Raw genomic sequence first — 17,843 nt, 5'->3', positions numbered from 1 at the left:
TTGTTTTCTTTATGATAAATAGATGTTCTTTGTACTAAAATTAGGACAAGTTAATGAAGTATTTCTCTTTCCAGAAATTTAACACTTGTTTGTTAGTTTTTTTCCCTTGAGACTCCATTTAGATGATCCTACAAAAGAAGTACTAAAGAATGCATTCTAGGATCTCATGATGATATGCCAATATGTGAGAACCACATTTGACAAGACCATTGAGGTCTTTATGTAGGCAAGGCAAAAGAGGAAAAGGAAGCCAATGTTGTTCTAGTAACTTTTTATCTCACACAATTGTTAGTTGTATTTTCACATTGAAGTTGGCAACTGTCAAACTACAAAATGAAGAAAATAAAGAGGTAATAATAGATTCAAGAACGAAATTTTTTACATCAAATCTAGTATCAAATTAAAGCTCTTTGTGTCTAGTTTCTTAAGCAACAAACAATTTGTAATTCTAATCTATATTTTTTGAGATATTGATATCATAAGTACTAAAGGTAAGTTCTGTAAAAAAATCTCTCATTTTTCCTATTTTTTCTCTTATTATCTCTTCATGCATTGGCGTTAATTCAGTTTCCTTTTTATTGAAGGGCAGAGATGGAAGAGTCTTACAGAGTCTCACAGGAAGAGGCCCCACAAAAGAGTCTCAGTTAAAGGTGTTTTAGTTATGTTAGTCTTCTATTTAGGTTTCATTATTCAATTGTTCTAAAACTTATCTTTTAGTATTTCACTTAGGGTGTAATTGGGACAATGGTAGTTTAATTATAATTGGATTCTATTTGTTTTCTCTATTATAAATAGAGGCTCATTGAACTCAAATTATATCAAGTCAATGAAGTTTTTTCTATTTTCTAGAAATTTAACATGGTATCAGAGTAGATTTTTTGAGTTGATTCGATCAACCCACATAGATAATGTAGTCATTTTCTTATCTATCATATGTAGTTGTATAGGTTAGTATTTTTTTTTTTTTCTTTTTTGTCCCTGTAACCATAGTTTTCTTGGCATTCACACTTCCATACTAAACTTTTTATATTTCAAATTATATATTGGCGTAAAGATCTTTGAGTCTATTTTCCAACGCAAAAATACAATTTTTCCCAAACGAGAGAATATTGCCCTTATGGTAGAAAGGAGGTGAGGACCTGTAGCTATTTTGAAATTTTAATTATCCTCAATTTTCTCTCAGCGAAGTAGTGAACTATTCATAAATTCGTATCCAATGGTTTAGAAAAGTCCCGTTATGATGTCACGGTGTATCACAAAAGAATTTGTTTATTCAAGGCTGAAGTAAATATATAAATGCTATCTCGATTCTTGATATCTCTTTACAAATGAATATATTGAAGAAAATTCAAGACAACCTTCCGGATCAAGCACTGTGTTTCCACCCTCCATATTCCTCTTGGTCGTCCGTCACTTCAACCTGGTTTTCACCACAAAAGCCACGACCGAATTTTAATAGTCTAAACTAAGAAATATAATATTCTCCAAGTTGCTTTACATCATTACATAATAGAAAATTATTGATACAAATATAGGTCCATTCCGCTTGGGCTAGTTGACCTGAATATTTGTTCAGGTAACAGTTCGGTTAATGAAGAAGGGAAGGGGCGACCACCCCATCTCCTCTCCTTATGCACCGATGAGAAAGGAATCCCAGCCTTTTCCGGCTATCGTACTCCCTTTTTGTAGGAAAAAAGATCTCAACAAGATCAGACCTGGGTTCAGAACCGATCACAATACTGGGTAGATTTTTTCAACAAGGGTTTTGAAAATTATCACCCTCGGTTTTTCCATCTTAACTGGAGAAATCAATAAAAATGTTTCCAAATTATAACTGCTAAAATTTTCCCTCTTTTTGTCTCTGAGAATTATCGATGTACCTTTCGAGTGAAGGAGACGCCAACCCGAATCTCCCCATAGTAAGTTTTATCGGCAAGAGTTACCCTAAGTCTGGCAGGATGAAGCTCTGCCTTTCCCCGCTCCACTCCTTGCGCCAACAGTTCTTCTATATACATCCTGCATTTCATTCATTCCTCTGCTTCAGATTAACTGTCACAACAACGATGAACCGGAAACTTCGTTTGTATATCGATCGACATAATGTGCGAAAGTTTAAATCCTTACGAAGCTTCGCCGACGAAGTCATCCCTGGAGAAGGTATCCTTGTCCATGATTTTGAATAAGATCTTGTATTGATTGCCTGCTCCAGGATAATCTACTCGAAAGGTGAACTTCTCGTTCCAAACAGGATTGCTACCTTGTCCTACTTCACCATAGAATAGGAGGTTCAGAATGAAGTGTAGAAAGTCTTCAGATGATCATGTAGAAGACGTTCTTCGACTCTCCCTGATGGGCAAAATCTAAAACATCATATAATTCATTTAAATAGTTCGTGATGGTTTGACTGCAACTCACCTCGAGCAACGCTGCTCTTTCGCTCTTGGCTTTTGTACTGCATCAGCACGTAAGCGTCAATCTTGTCTGAAAAGGCAATCACAGAGTCAATTTCATGAAACCGAACTGAAAGAGAAAGAGGTCATCCTCGACATCCATCATTATTTCAGTACTCGATTCTCTATCAATTATAAAGATCACCTCTGTAAACTATCCATGAATTATATGTATATAATGAGGATTTTTGAAGAAAAAAAATGCAACCGGACATAGCAGAAAAGGTTCAAAGAAAAGGCGATAACAATTTGATTGACAGACTAGGGAGAACCTATAATCTCTCCTGTCTCACACTAGAAAAAGAAGATTGCCATGCTTGGTGAAGCCGAGAGTTTAAATTATTCAGAGAAGGGAAGTAATTACTCAGAAAATCGGTGTTGCGGAGGCCCCGCGCATCGACAAGTTGAACCTCCAAGATTCCGCTCGGCATCTCTGTCCTTTCTTTTCAGTCCCCTCCGTGCTCTTGATCTTGTTTGTGTTTCTTGGTCGTTCAGTGCGAATAATCTCCCTCCTATTAGGCATATAAATATGTCGAATGATCAACAAAGTAACTACTCAGCATTTAATTTCCAAGAACATTTCTATATCGTCGAGGCCGCCTGACCGAGTACTAGCGCCAGGGAATTGGTCAAGCTGCTTTAGTCGTTGAAAAGAAAGGGTATAGTCCCGTTACCGCGCTATATTCAACCGTTGACGGGAAGAAGGGTTGAAGTTCCAACAGTCCCCATTAAAAAACACAAGAAAAACCAGGCAAGGTGGCCGCAGTCACGTAGACTTGTAGATGCAATTCAACACGGCTGCAGTGGTCTTTTCGTTTCTGGAATCAGTTGCCCTCAGGAGACGACATCGTCTTCTTCTTGAAAAAGTCTAAAATTCTAAACTTGAATTGCAACGTCTGAATTAAAAAATGTCTCAGTCGCCGGTGCGGAAGACGGGTAATAAGCAGTAAAAAAACGATGCACCAATATGATTAAGATTAAGATTAAGATGAAGTCAGCTGAGTCACTACCAGACAACTGTGCTGATTTGGTTTTGGGCGTAGGGGTCACGGGCCCGGGGAGACCCTGTCAGGCTTACAGATTCACACCGAGTCCAGCCCTTGGACTTGCCAGTTGTGGTCTGATTCTCTCTGATTTGGTCTGATGACTAATTTGACAAAGTCTTGTGAAGGGTTGTAAAGAAGAAAAAAAAAGGAAATTTTTTTTATTGACGGATTAGGTCAGAAAGAAGAGTATACATATATCTAACAGGCTATGAGTTTGTATTGTTTGGGAGAGGTTTCCCATATTCGATTGGTTGGTCACAATTACCCATTAGGCTCCATTCAAGTCCTGACCGAACCTAATGTGTACAGCTCTTGTTGTGGTTGGAAGGTGCTATTATCAGCTTAGTTTTCACGGTAATAAAACAATAATACTATTAAATGTTTAAATTGGTATTTGCAAATGTCATCTCATTAAAGCAAATTGAATTCATCTTAAAAGCTAATTTTGTAAAGTAAATAAAAATTAACGAATCAATCTCTCGATTAAAGAAGTGATGAGCTATTGTGGCTTTCTCGATTCAAGACAAGAGGTTTTTATTTAGTTAGAATACAGTCTAGATTGAGGTAAATACACATTATTTTTTCATAGTTGTTCTCACTTTAATGAGTGGAATTGATTTGGCAGCTCCAGGCTGGAGTCGCCTAAAATTGATCTTCAAGAACATTTAGGTTGTGTTTGAAACACAGAAAGAGGAGAGAAAAGAAAAGGAAGAGAAGATAAAGAGAAAGAGAAGAAAAAAATGAAAGAAAAAAGGTTTTTTTTTTTTCTTGTTTGGATGCCCATGGAAAATGAGAGAAAAATAGAAAATAAATATAGTTTCTCTTGTTTGGATACAAGTGGAAAAATGAAAAAGAAAAAGAAATTAGTAAATTTTTTTAAAAAAAATAATGATTAAAATTTTCTCTCAAGTTTCTATTTCTTTCCTAAACACCCCTTCCCAAGTTCCATCATTTTGTTAGAGAAGTTTTATAAACTAAGAAAAAAAAGTGATTCTCTCAATGATTCTCTACTACCAAACAATAGAAAATAACTTTCTCTCCCCTTTTCTTCTCTTTTCTTTCTTTTTTATATTTGTTCCATATAGGCCCCTAAATCTGCCAAAGCCCACGCTTGCATTATGTGAGTCGACTCGCACAAATTCAATACTTGAGGGTAACTTCAAGTCTTGCATGGGAGTCAAATCTTGAGAAGAGGTAGTTGATTTGCTCATTGGTTGAGTTAATTTTCACAAGTGTTAGGGCCAAATTTGAGTTGGCCTCATTGTACAGTTAGTGATGAAAATGCAATCAACTTGTATCATGGGAATCGAATTGAAATTTTCAAATGTAATTGGATTTAATTGATTTTAACTGATTTCAATATGAGCAAGTGGACTTGCCTGAGTGGGAGACACTTGACATCATCCATGAGGGGGATATTTGAATCGATTTACTTCACTTGTCCCCTTAAATTTGGAGAGCTTCACGTGATTTTTCAAAGGAATGCATCTTTTGACTAAGCTTGTAAGTTGATTTGTTTGATTTTTAATACTTTTGTATTTAACTTATTAGAGCTTATATTTCTAGTGTATTGATTGGCTAAAACCTTGAATTCACTTGGGTTAATTCTTAGAATTAATAAGCAATAAATGTGCACCAATGAAAACAATATGGATTCATTCATCGGAGGAGTAGGATCAAATCCCAACCATGTGATGGTATTAAAGAATAGTTTCACATGGATTAATGAGTGTAAAGATCTTGGGTTTATTAGTTTGGAAAGAAACTTTCTGACTTAGAGTCATTTTAGAATGAACCTTGGACCCAACTTTACATAGTTTCAAAGTAGGTGCTTGTATGTAAACCTTCACCCAAATTGTCCACTTGTAGAGCCACAAAAGAAGATCATGAGTTGATCAATTGGGAAGGAGATTTTCTAACTTGGTTAATCATTTTGGGATAGGCCTCACACCGAACTTCACAAATGAATCCTACTCCCCTCAGAATAAATGTTCACCGTTTCAGAGGTACTTACTTATTTTGTGTTAAAAGATACTCACATGTGTAAGGGTGGCATGTTTTGACCGTAAGTTGACTCCCATATTGATTTTGATGATTAAAAAACTTAATTGACCTAATAAAGTGTAAATCTAGTATTTCAAATACATAACATTCAAGAGAATCTCGAGGTCTAAAGCTTCAAAAGCAAAATGAAGACCTCAAGCAAAATTGAAAAACAACTATAGAAGAAGCATCATCATCTCTTGGGTAAAGAGGAAAAGGAAGAAGAAGAGAGAAAAAGAGGAGAGAAGAAAGAACAAAGGAGAGAGCACGTGAGGAAGAAAAGGGAGGAAAAATAGGGTTATGGACTTAGTCCAAACCCTCCCCCTTAAGCTCTATTTATAAATGAATAAAGTACTAATATTATAATTATACCCTTCACCCTAGTAAAAGTGAAAAGAGACAAAAAACATAAAGTAAGTACATCAATGACATTCAAATTACATCATAGACATTCTAATTACATCATATTTTCTAACACTCCCCCTCAAGTTAGGAAGTAATGGCAGTTAACCTAGCTTGAAACAAATAACATAGATGTAGTAATAATCTCCTCCATCATTGTGTTCTGAGGATAAGTACAAAACAGGGCACAAACTCTCAAATGGTAGAAATGGGTGATAAGTCGAAACCAACCTAAAATGATTTTGAACAAGCATAATGATAATAATAGGGTTATGGACTTAGTCCAAACCATCCCCCTTAAGCTCTATTTATAAATGAATAAAGAACTAATATTATAATTATACCCTTAACTCTAGTAAAAGTAAAAAGAGACAGAAAACATAAAGTAAGTACATCAATGACACTATAATTACATCATATCTTCCAACACTCCCCCTAAAGTTAGGAAGTAATGGCAATTAACCCAGTTTGAAACAAATAACATAAATGTAGTAATAATCTCCTCCATCATTGTGTCCCTAGGATAAGTACGAAAAAGGGCACAAACTCTCAAAGGGTAGAAATGGGTGATAAGTCGAAACCAACCTGAAATGATTTTGAACAAGCATAATGATAATAATCACTAAAGTGAGTAATGCCTGTCATTCACAAGATGGCGATAAAAAATCCCAAGGGTACAAATAAAAAGTCTCAAAGGACTTTAAAACACCCATATATATATAAGGGACCAACCAAAGCAACACACCATAAGGGTTGGTCAAAGGAGGTCAACGAGAGTCAAATAAAGGACGATAGGAAAAAGACTACCAAATAATAGAAGGGTAATGAGTAATCAAAGGAAGATAAGGTGAAGAAGGTGGGGCCATCATGTGCTTTATTTTCTGAAGTAATTCAAATCTCCATCATATTAACCAATGCCAACAACAGTCATCAAATAATGAACCTAAGGTAAGCAACCGATGAGTTCTTCAAAAATAATATCTCAATTAAAGAGACACAATAGTAATTGTAGTAATGATCCAATGCCCAAATAACACGTACCAAATATACAATTATATAGTAGCGGATAAAAGGACATATGAAATAGTCTATAGGGAGTCCATCCTTGAATAAAGAAGTTGTGCACCAAGTATTAAGCTAAGGATAATCCAAGGTAAGAATCCAAGTAAAAAATAAGTCACATCGAGTCACGTTCTGAGTTGGTGATAGACCCATGAAACCGAGCCAATACCAAAAGGCAATTATCAGTCTAGTATGTATGACACACCAACTCTTGATAAACCAGCTCAACAACTCTGGATCAGGACCTATATACTAAAGGTAGAGAGCAAGTCGGTCGAGTTAGGCTCACTCATGAATCCGAGTTAACCTGAGTGGAACAGTATCGGTATGGTCGCTTGTCTCTCCCTTTCATCAAACTCTTGATTCTCTCTCTCCACCAGCTGAATGAGAGTATCACACCATCGTGTAAGTTCTTGAGTGGTGCGGAATTTAACAAACTAGTCAAAGCGAAACAACGACAATGTCCCAAAAGTTAATATGTAGTGATTCTTAGAAAGAAACAACCCATATGGAATACCAAGATAAAAATCATGAACTTCAGCATCAAAGAAAGAAAACCTCTCAGCAGACTAAATACAAACGCAGTTGCTGAGTCAAGATCTAGTCAAGTCTAAGTCAGATGAATGAAGCGTTGGTCTATAGAACCAGAGATCACCGAGTTGTCGATTTTGATTCAGATTAATAATAGCAGGTTGCTGGTTTGAGTTAATTGAGTGAGGATAAATCAGCAACTCAGATGTATTTTTTTTGAATGAACAGTAGTAAGCCTGTTATGGAATTTGAACCTAACAGAGTTAGGATAAATCAGTAAATCAAAAGTATATTTTTGGATTAACAATAGTAAGCCTATTATGAAATTTGAGTTGACAGCAGTAACCCAAATCTTAGGTGATTTGGATTGCCAGTTTAAGCTCACGAGATCATGAGAATAAGAACAAATAGCAGAAGAGATACTAGAGGCAACATTCCAGGAGAACAGTTGTTCCAGGTGCAGTTTTCCAAGCTGTGTTAGGCTAAGCTTCTAGAAAGAAACCACATAGAGATAAATCAGAGAGATACCATAGTCTGTTGATCAATTATTGAGATTTTTTCCCTTGTACAACATTATATTCTATCCTTGAATAGAATATATTGTAATCCCTGTAATCTCTGTAATTACGATAGATCTTACCACATATAGATTATTATGATCTATAAAATGATTATTTATGCCAGACGATGTGAATAGAAAATTAATACAATTCATACCTTATTTTTTACTTGGTATCAAAGCAGAAGAACCCTTCTCCTTCTCCTTCTAGTCACAGAAGAACAGAGCAGTAGCTCTCCGTATTCATCTTTGTGGTTGCTGTAAATAGCATTGTTCAAAAGTGCTCCCATATTCATCTCTATCGTTGCCGTGAACAGCACTGCAGTCACCCTACTCCGGTGGAACTTCCAAAAGTTGCCGACGACTGCAGCCAAACCACCGCTCGATCTTCCAGCAACCAGCACCAACGGTTCCAATGGAGAAGAAGAAGCTACCGTAGATTTCCCATATCCTTCTATGTCGTCGCTAGGAATAGTACCATTGTCACCCTACTCCGGCGGAACTTCCAAAAGTCGCCGATGACTGCAGCCAAGCCACCTCTCGGCCTTCCAACAACCTGTACTAGCATCCCGACGGAGAAGAAGAAGGTGCGATTTAATTTTTCTCTTAACTTAGGTATTGTTTTTATTTTTCTGCCAAACGACCCGGACTCGGATCGGACCAGAATCAGAGACCCAAACCGGGTAAACCCTAGTGCAGAAAATAGACCGAACTAGTTCTCAGACCGGACCAGAATCAAAGACCCAAATTAGGTCAACCCAGTGGTAGGAAGTTGACTAGACCAATTTTTGGGTGTTTATTTAATTCTGATCACTGTCGATCTTATTGCCTCATGTCAAATGAATCAACACCGATTATTCATGTCCAATCCAAAAACTGGTTTTACAACCAACGTCATTCTTACAGTAGTTAACTACGATGCATGGTCCTAGATCATGGAGATGCAAATTGCAGGACATGAGAAGCTTGAATATATTATGGGAAAAATACCACTCTCACATGAAACTGATGTTTCCTATACGAAGTGGCATGCTGAAAATCAAAAGGTCAAGGGGTGGTTGCTAACCTCTATGTCACCGAATATTAGGGGTGGTTGCTAACCTCTATGTCACCGAATATTAGGGGTGGTTGCTAACCTCTATGTCATCGGATATTATGAAGTGTTATATTCAACCATGCACCGCACGCGGAATCTGGAATGCTCTGGCCAAAGCTTTCTACGATGGGTCAGATGAATCACAACTTTTTTCATTTAATCAAAGAGTTTTCTCTACCAAACAGACCGGTAGCCCTCTATCAACGTATTATGGTGATCTTGTGGAAATTTTCCAAGAACTTGATCATCATGATAGGATTATAATAAAAGATCCTGATGATGTTATCGCCTATAGAAAATCTGTTGAAAGATTACGTGCACACATTTTCTTAAATGGATTGGATGCAGAATTCAAACAAATCCGAGGCGAGATTCTTAGAAAGGACCCGATATTGAATCTTGAAGAAGTCTATGCTTACGTACATCGTGACTCTGTTCACAAAACCACTCTAAATGGTGATGTTGATCATGTTTAGTCATTTGCAATGGTGGCACGTCGAGCTAAGCCTAAAACACTTTGACCAACTGGTCCTACCAGTGATCAAAATTGGGCATCAGGATCTCAGAATCACAACTACGAGATTAGAACAGCAAAATCAAAGCGTATTTGTACTCACTATGGTGAAAATGGGCCTACAAAATCACGATGCTATGAACTGATTGGGTATCCAGAATGGTGGGATCCTATCAAAACACCTCGCAAACGGAACTCTAAACCAAATAATCATGCTTCAGTTATAGTAGTAGAACCTTTCACCTCCAACACGATTGAGTATGCATCAACTTTAATTGCTACATCTGGTAAGGTTCTTCTTACTTCCGATCCAGAATGGTGGGATCCTACCAAAACACCTCGCAAACGGAACTCTAAACCAAATAATCATGTTTCAGTTATAGTAGCAGAACCTTCCACCTCTAACACGATTGAGTATGCATCAACTTTAATTGCTACATATGGTAAGGTTCTTCTTACTTCCGATCCTAGCGGTAATAGTGAATGAATAATTGATTCTAGTGCTACTGATCACATGACTTTTGACAATCATCATATTCAATTTATGAAACCATGTGAACAACATATTGTGTCCTCAAAAAATGGTACTCCCTCTCATGTTTTAGGAGAAGGTTCCATCACCTCACTGAAAATTTGAGTCTTGATACTGTATTAGTTTTTCCAACCTTCAATCATAATTTATTATCAATGGCTCAAATAACTCTCACTTTGCATTGTATTGTATTTTTTGGCCTAACCATTGTGTTTTTAAGGATATTCAAACTCGAAAGACAATTGGTTATGGTACTAGAAGGGGGAAGCTCTATTACCTTGATCTAATGCCAAAGAGTTCTCATCAGTTAGCTCAATCATTCTCCATGAATAATATCTAAAGACTCTGAAATTTGGCTATGACATAAATGGTTGGGTCACTCATCCTTTGGATATTTAAAGAAATTGCTTCCAAAACTCTCTACTCGATTATCTGATTCAAAATTTAAGTGTGGTGTATGTGAATTGGCTAAAAGCGACCGTGTTCCATTTCAAATAAGCATGAATAGGAGTCCAACACCCCTTATGATTATCCTCTATGATGCATTGGGTCTAGAAAATATGGCCTCTCTCAGTGATAAATGGTGGTTTGTTTCTTTATTGATGATCACACCCATATGACTTAGATTTGCTTAATGAAGTCAAAAAGTGAAGTTAGTTCGTTGTTCAAACAATTTCACAGAATGATAGCCACTCAGTACTATTCTACAATACAAAATCTCAGCAATGACAATCGTGGAGAATTTGTTAATCAAGGTTTGAAAGAATATCTAGATGATCATGGTATTACTCATCAAACTACTTGTTCGTACACCCCTCAACAAAATGGGATTGCAGAGCGAAAGAACCGCCACCTTCTTGAGGTTGTTTGTACTTCTTTGTTTGAAGCTCATATGTCGGCTAGTTAATGGGGTGAAGCCATCACAATTGCAGCTCATCTTATCAACCAAATACCCTCGAGTGCTTTACAATTTCAGCCCCCCTTGAGTGTTCTTCATGAAGTCGTAAGTTCACCTGTTGTGCCAATCTGTCACCTAGAATATTTGGGTGTATAGCCTTTGTTCATCTTCATAAACCATTTAGAAATTAATTGGAACCCCGAGCTCTCAAGTGTGTCTTTGTTGGTTATGCTCAACATAAAAAAAGGTTATCATTGTTATCATCCTCCCTCTCGCAAATTGTATGTAACTCTTGATGTTGTATTTCATGAAGATCACATGTATTATTCTACTCCCGAGTGCTCAATTCAGGGGGAGAACAGGATTGAATTGCAAACCCTTAATCATCATTCGATCATACACACATCATTCGATCATTCAATAATTAAAGAGACTCATTAGTCAATGATATCCACACAAGGTAAAATTAAGAATAATGATTTATCAACCACTTGACATTGATCGATCATACAAAATTTTGTTAATCAAGGTCATAAACATGATCAATCATAGTTATAATGCACAGCTAGTAAGAATTTTGATTGATCGATCATTCCTTGGATATTGATTGATCAACTCAACTTGTCAGACCCAACGAGAGGATATTGATCGATTATACCATCAATCAATAAGTCATTTTTCAGACAAAAGTATAGTCGTTATACCCAATTGATCAATCAGTACCTTACACTAATCGATCAATGTAAAGTCACCTTTTTTTGTAAAAGGGCAAATGATGGCTAGTTTGGCCAGGAAAACTTATCAATACCCCCAACAAACGTTATTTTCATATATTAATATGCATTTTGGCATACCTACAACATTCAAAGTTCTCCATCTTGTAAATCTTACTCCTAAGTTCATTTTTGAGAGAGAAAAAAATATTCTTTGCAAATTCTTTCCACTCTTTTCAAAATCTACTCCTTGCATTCATTTAATCAAGCTCTAAAACCATCTACATTGTGCATCAAAGTTGGAAGCCTGAATATTTCAAGGGAGAAGGTTTGTAAGTGTAAGTTTTTCTTTACTTGTATTTTTTTTTTTACTTTTCTTGATAGGTTCATCTAAAACTTTTTTGATCTAAATAGAAAGGTTTGTTAGAGCTAGAATCTAGTCAATCTCAAAGAAGATTAATTTTTAAACATGTATTTGAACATATACGTGGTTTAAAATAGAGTCAAAGTCCTTTTCCAAAATATATTAGTTCTTGGGTGGTGAAGAACCAATATGGGAACATTGATAATAAAAAATCCAGTGTTGTTGTTTTGTATGATTGATTTTTTTGTTGCTTGCATTATTTCTTTTAATTTACATATACAAACTTTAATTGCAAAATCTCAATTCACCCACCTCTTGAGAAGCCACCTAGGCCAACACTTCTGTCATTATTAATTTAGTTTAATTTTTATATTGATTAAGCTTATTCCAAAAGTAGGTAATTAATATTCGTTTGTTAAGGCGAGATTACCAAAGTTCGTAGCTGCCACTAGGGACTTTACTTTCTCGTGATCCTTCCACGTCGATTGAGACGGTCCACAATTCTGTCCGTGAGTGCCAAATAACAATCATGTCTTTTTCACAAACTTTTGGTAGACCGAGGAATACCATGACTCGGAGCAGCCGCTCGTGGAGAAGAAAATATTGACGATGCAAACCACGTTTAGATTTAACATTTTAAGACGTTGCGTCTGTCTGTTTTCTTCTTCTCTGTATGTTTAAGTATCGCATTGCGAAGGAGACGAGTCAAACGACCCGAACAAGGTAGAAGGAAGACAAAGAACGAAAGTAAGAGGAGAGATGCCGAGCGGGATCTTGGAGGTTCAACTCGTCGATGCGCGGGGCCTCGGCGAAACTGATTTTCTCGGTATTTATTCCTCTCTATTTGGCTGTGATCCTTTTCGATCTTGTCGAGATTCGAGGAAATTCATCTTTCTTTTGTGGTTTTCTTTCTGGAAGGATTATCGTCTATCCACCTGTCGGTTCAAATCCTAATCGCCTCTATTTGATTCCTCTGTTTGCTAGTTCGCTTTATATATGTGGATGATTTTTATATTTTTCTACAGGATATCTATGAATTAATGTGGAATAAAATCTCTGTATTTTTAGATCTACCAAGTACAAATGTCTTTGTTTCCCTTGAGAAACCAGCTATCTGTTAATGTTTGATCTGTCCGTTGCTTTAATGGCGGACCGCTGTCTCTTTTGCTTTCTGCAATGGTCAAAGTCCTTCGTATGGTTTGGTAACTCTGTTTTGCAATTTGCAGATAGAATGGATCCGTATGTGCTGATACAGTATAAAAGCCAAGAACGCCAGAGCAGCGTCGCTCGAGGTCAGTTTAAATTTCAAAACTTATACCATATTTTTCTTCGAGGAAAACGTAAATGTAGCTGTCTGAGAGTAAGAGTGCGTGTAAGATACAGTTTACTTTTGCAGTCACTACACCTACAGGCCACTATAAATATATATTTTTTGTTACAAAAATTAGTTAACTACTCGAAGCGGAGAATACGAGAGACCGTCACCGTTGGAAGGAGTATTGGGCGTATGGGATTCTCCCTGTAGACCTTAAAATCCAAATATGTATTAAAAGTATCGGCCCATAAACTCTCCTGTATGAACCCGATATAGGTGTGTTGGACAGGGGCAAGTTACATAGAATATCGTTAATTTTCTCATTTTTTAATTCTAAATATGCTACAGAAATAAACAAAAATTATTATAAAAATGATGAAATCTGTGATGTGAACCTCCTCAAACGATGATGATCTATCAATTGTGGCCTGGAACAATTTGGCTTACCTAGCAATTGGGCTGACCTGATTGAGGTTTGCATTAGTTTGGCTAACCTGATTGGGGCCTGCATCAATTAGGCTTACCTAACAAAACCTAAATAGTTTTTAGGAGAATTTCAAATCAATTGTTTGGTGTAGACCAATACTAAATATCTTATAGATCCAAATCCATATTAATCCATAACCACTTTAAAAGGATTATCTTTTTCTTTATATACCAGTCATTTTAACTAACAATCTTTTAGATTTTTTTTTTTTTTTTGATATTCGAAGATTTATTTTCAAATGAAGCCGTTTGAGATTATTTTTAGAATGCCCGCATACTTTTAAGATGATCAGATTTTGAATATGATCCTCTCAATTTTAACTGTTCAAAAAGAGGTATAATCGTTAACTTTATCTTATTATTTGTCTCTCTTTCACCATCGACTACCAGAGATCTCATAGTCTTCACACTTTTTTGTCGGGTTTAAATCAGATTTATGGAGACAGTGATTGAGTTGGGGTACGTTTTAAGTGTTTTTTTTCGTTTTTTTAGTTCAGGGTCAAGTTTGGGTTTAAATAAACCTAAACCTAACCCCGAGTTGGGAGGGGGCAGGGGGGGTGAATATAACATGGGTAGGGACAGGTCTTTTCTAATTCTGGTTTTGGGGTCGAGGTTCTAGGACAGGTTTGGATTTCAACCTAACCAGGAGAGGATAGTAAATTATCTAAACAACCTGATGCAATTTTGTAATGGTGATCAGGGGCAGGTGGAAATCCTGTTTGGAACGAGAGATTTACCTTCCGGGTGGATTACCCAGGAGTCGATAATCAATACAAGCTCATACTCAAAATCATGGACAAAGATACCTTCTCCGCAGATGATTTTATCGGCGAAGCATCGTAAGAATTTAATGCTCTAGATAGTGTTAAACTGTTGAAATTGAGCTGTCTTCATTGTTGTGGTTTGTAAAGGAATTGAACAAATGAATGCAGGATATACATAGAAGATCTTTTGGCCTTAGGAATGGAGCGAGGAAAAGCAGAGCTTCACCCCACCAAACAACGAGTGCTTCTGGCTGATCGAACTTACTGTGGAGAGATTCGTGTAGGCCTCAATTTCACCCGGAAGGTATGAGCACGGTACTGCCTTCACACAACAATATAGGAATTGTCGGAAAGAAATGCTTCTCAGAAATCAAAATTAGTGAAAAACTAAAAAATATAAAGGGAAACTCTTGTTAAAATTCTTGACAGAATTACCACATTGTGATAAACAGAAATAACTACTAAGAGTTTGTGGCTATCAAACAGGTTGATGATGCAGGGGACAACGAAGAATACGGAGGTTGGAGACACAGCGAAAATTGAAATTATTTGTCATGTTCCTATTTCATCTGCATGCGTCATGTGTGTTACGATTGAAAATTTTAGATTTGTCTAATATCAAGCAACATTGGATGGAATAGGAATTGTCTTGTCGTAAAACACACCTGGAGTCAAATGGGAGGACTCTTTCTTCTGCCATGGTTAGCCCTAAACTAGTAGTTATATACATGTTTTCAAATTACAATTTTTTTAAGAGATTTTCTAAGAAAGTCGTCAATTTACACAAATTCTGTTGTGGAACTACCTTCACCCAAGAGATAAATACATTTACAACATAAATCTTATCTCCTAAATCGAAGGGACAATAATCTGCTCTTTATGCCCCCTTAAGATAGGTCACGGTTAGAGACACAAATTTTATCTCTTAGCAATTGAAATTTTGAATGTGACAATGGCTTTGTAAGTAGATCAGCATAATGGTCAGCAAAAGCAATGAGTAACACGAAGTAGACCAAATAGGGTTTAGGGTTTAGAACATGGTTAGAGAAACCAATCTTGTCTCTTAGCAACTAAAATTATGAAGATAACAATAATTTTATCAGGAGATCAACAAATTGGTCATCCGAAGCAACATGAGCAACACGAAGTAGGCTAAATAGGGTTAAGGGTTTAGACCAGGTGACTAGATATTGCAATTCCAAATACAATATAATCAATGAAATTAGAGGTAAATATAAAAAAAAAAAAAGTGAAAAATCCCCCTATGAGAGTAATTTTGATGTTTACGAAGGGCAAAGAGAAATTAATAAGAAACTCGGTCCCTTACGTGGCTATAACTTGCTTGAAAATCTGTCTACCTAAAGAATTGGTTTCTCTATCCAATAGACGTTGGTCGACGTGAACAAAGTTGCCATCATCGACGTCGTTCGATGATGTTCATGGGCTTCACGTCTCCATAGCCGCCTCTCCGTGATTTTAGTTGGGTTCATGTGTCTTGCGACGCGTAGTTGCCGCCACGAACCGAACTTTTTCGCCTCGCTCACAGACATGCCTACGACCTCCTCTCATCCCTCTATCACTTCCACTTCAACGGCCGCATCAGAGGGAAAAAAAAACGCTCCATTTTCTATTTCTTTAATAGGAATCATCCAACTTCCGGAAACCGATACGCTGCTCTCCGCGTTTAAATTCGTCCACAACTGTAATCGATCAGCATAATGAAATTCGAAGACTTGCTGACGCGGCCGAGTAATGAGCAGAAGAAACGTCTTGATCTGGAGGAGGAGGTTTCGTCTAAAACCCACATTGTAATCTTCCGTTCCGTGTAATCTCCTGGAAGTGACGATGCTTGATTATTTCTTTTCAGGTGGCCAAGTTACGAGGAGTATTGGATGTGGAGCAGGAAATGAAACGAGTTCTACGACGTGCTCTGCACAGCCCTCAGGATGCTTATTCATGTCGTTCTTCGTTAATTCCACTTCAGGTACTCGACAAAGATATGAGAGATCTAAATCCATGTCAATTCCCATAACATTATTTGCTCTCAACTTAAATGCATCTTGAGAAAACATTAGTAGCTCGTAAATACATCTAATCAAAATTCTATGTAAAATGTCTTAAATACATCTGGATGCAGATACGGCTACTTCTTGCTGAAGTAGCTATGATGGAGGAAGAGATCATACGCCTGGAGAGAAAGTTACAAGTGATTAAATCGTGTCTGTATCATGAAAGAAGGGAGAATGAGCGATGCAGATTCGATCAACTATACGTTCTACGTGAACGAGGAACAAGATGGAAAGCTCTAAGAGATTTTGAGCCAACTCCAGTATTCCAGTCTGTTGACATGTCAAGGCAAAGACTGACTAGAGAAAGAGACTCTTTTGTAGCCTCCACTTCAGAAATGAGACGCTTGCATTCCACAAAGTCGAATGGTAATCAACGTTACGGAAAATAACTGGAACTTCTTCCCAGATATCTAGAAGAGAACTTGGTGTAATTACGTAGTAGCAGTCAGACAAATGAGATGCGCATTGAAGGGATTAGTCCAGAAGTGCCAAGAACTTGCACATAATCATCCAAGTCCAGGATCACAAATGAACTCAGACGCCATATAATTCATGCATTGTTTTGGTCTACTTTTCTCACCATATCGCAAACGGTCCGACCTGTCACAGCGAAGAACGACGGAAATTTGACTAATTAGTTATTAGCTTTGTACATCAATGGCTAAGTCTTTGTTGCCTTTTGTGAAGGTTATGCCAGACCAGAAAAAAAAAATGGCACTAATAGACTAGAAGAGCACATCAAATGCTTGATCAGCGTCTTCCTCAAACTGAACCAGACTGCTCAAATTGCTTGTGAGTCATCAACAGCTGCTCCTAAGCTAGCAATTCTCTGCATTAGGTCAAAAGGCTTCATCACCAAGACATCACTCTATTGCAAGACGCGGATGCTGGCATCAAGGCTAGGTCCTTACGGCATATTGACATATTCTGATCTCATAATTCAAGACATGGGACCCTACAGTTTCAGAACTCACAGGCATTTCTCCAACATGGGACTGC

At 37.1% G+C, this 17,843-nt stretch overlaps 2 protein-coding genes across 2 annotated transcripts; one reads left to right on the top strand and one right to left on the bottom strand.

Annotated features, from left to right (window-relative positions):
• Positions 1-1,366: 1,366 nt before the first annotated feature.
• Positions 1,367-2,881, bottom strand: LOC137966032 (elicitor-responsive protein 1-like). Its single transcript, XM_068812481.1, has 5 exons — positions 2,815-2,881; positions 2,416-2,481; positions 2,125-2,263; positions 1,881-2,016; positions 1,367-1,420 (listed from the first exon to the last, which is right to left on the bottom strand). Exons 1-5 carry the CDS (start codon positions 2,879-2,881, stop codon positions 1,367-1,369), a joined length of 462 nt encoding a protein of 153 aa, XP_068668582.1.
• Positions 2,882-12,781: 9,900 nt separating this feature from the next.
• On the top strand, positions 12,782-15,413 carry LOC137942657 (16 kDa phloem protein 1-like). The gene is made up of 5 exons (XM_068788384.1): positions 12,782-13,036; positions 13,437-13,502; positions 14,712-14,850; positions 14,944-15,079; positions 15,262-15,413. Exons 1-5 carry the CDS (start codon positions 12,970-12,972, stop codon positions 15,316-15,318), a joined length of 465 nt encoding a protein of 154 aa, XP_068644485.1. The 5' UTR covers positions 12,782-12,969; the 3' UTR covers positions 15,319-15,413.
• Positions 15,414-17,843: the final 2,430 nt, after the last annotated feature.

The sequence above is a fragment of the Aristolochia californica genome, unplaced genomic scaffold (genome assembly GCF_029961685.1).
Source record: "Aristolochia californica isolate CCGP_79_NKW_82.1479 unplaced genomic scaffold, dmAriCali1.0.hap1 SCAF_10, whole genome shotgun sequence".
Lineage (NCBI taxonomy): Eukaryota > Viridiplantae > Streptophyta > Magnoliopsida > Piperales > Aristolochiaceae > Aristolochia > Aristolochia californica.
Note: the sequence above shows the minus strand (reverse complement) of the source record. Positions and strands in the feature narration are given on the sequence as shown.

What these genes read in the sequence shown, in the direction of transcription:
- LOC137966032 (XM_068812481.1), bottom strand. Translation starts at nt 2,881, where the DNA reads ATGCCGAGCGGAATCTTGGAGGTTCAACTTGTCGATGCGCGGGGCCTC. An exon ending in AAAGAGCAGCGTTGCTCGAG is followed by an intron (nt 2,264 to 2,415) that starts GTGAGTTGCAGT and finishes ATGGTGAAGTAG; the next exon opens with GACAAGGTAGCAATCCTGTT. An exon ending in GACTTCGTCGGCGAAGCTTC is followed by an intron (nt 2,017 to 2,124) that starts GTAAGGATTTAA and finishes AATGAAATGCAG; the next exon opens with GATGTATATAGAAGAACTGT.
- LOC137942657 (XM_068788384.1), top strand. Translation starts at nt 12,970, where the DNA reads ATGCCGAGCGGGATCTTGGAGGTTCAACTCGTCGATGCGCGGGGCCTC. An exon ending in CCAGAGCAGCGTCGCTCGAG is followed by an intron (nt 13,503 to 14,711) that starts GTCAGTTTAAAT and finishes AATGGTGATCAG; the next exon opens with GGGCAGGTGGAAATCCTGTT. An exon ending in GATTTTATCGGCGAAGCATC is followed by an intron (nt 14,851 to 14,943) that starts GTAAGAATTTAA and finishes AAATGAATGCAG; the next exon opens with GATATACATAGAAGATCTTT.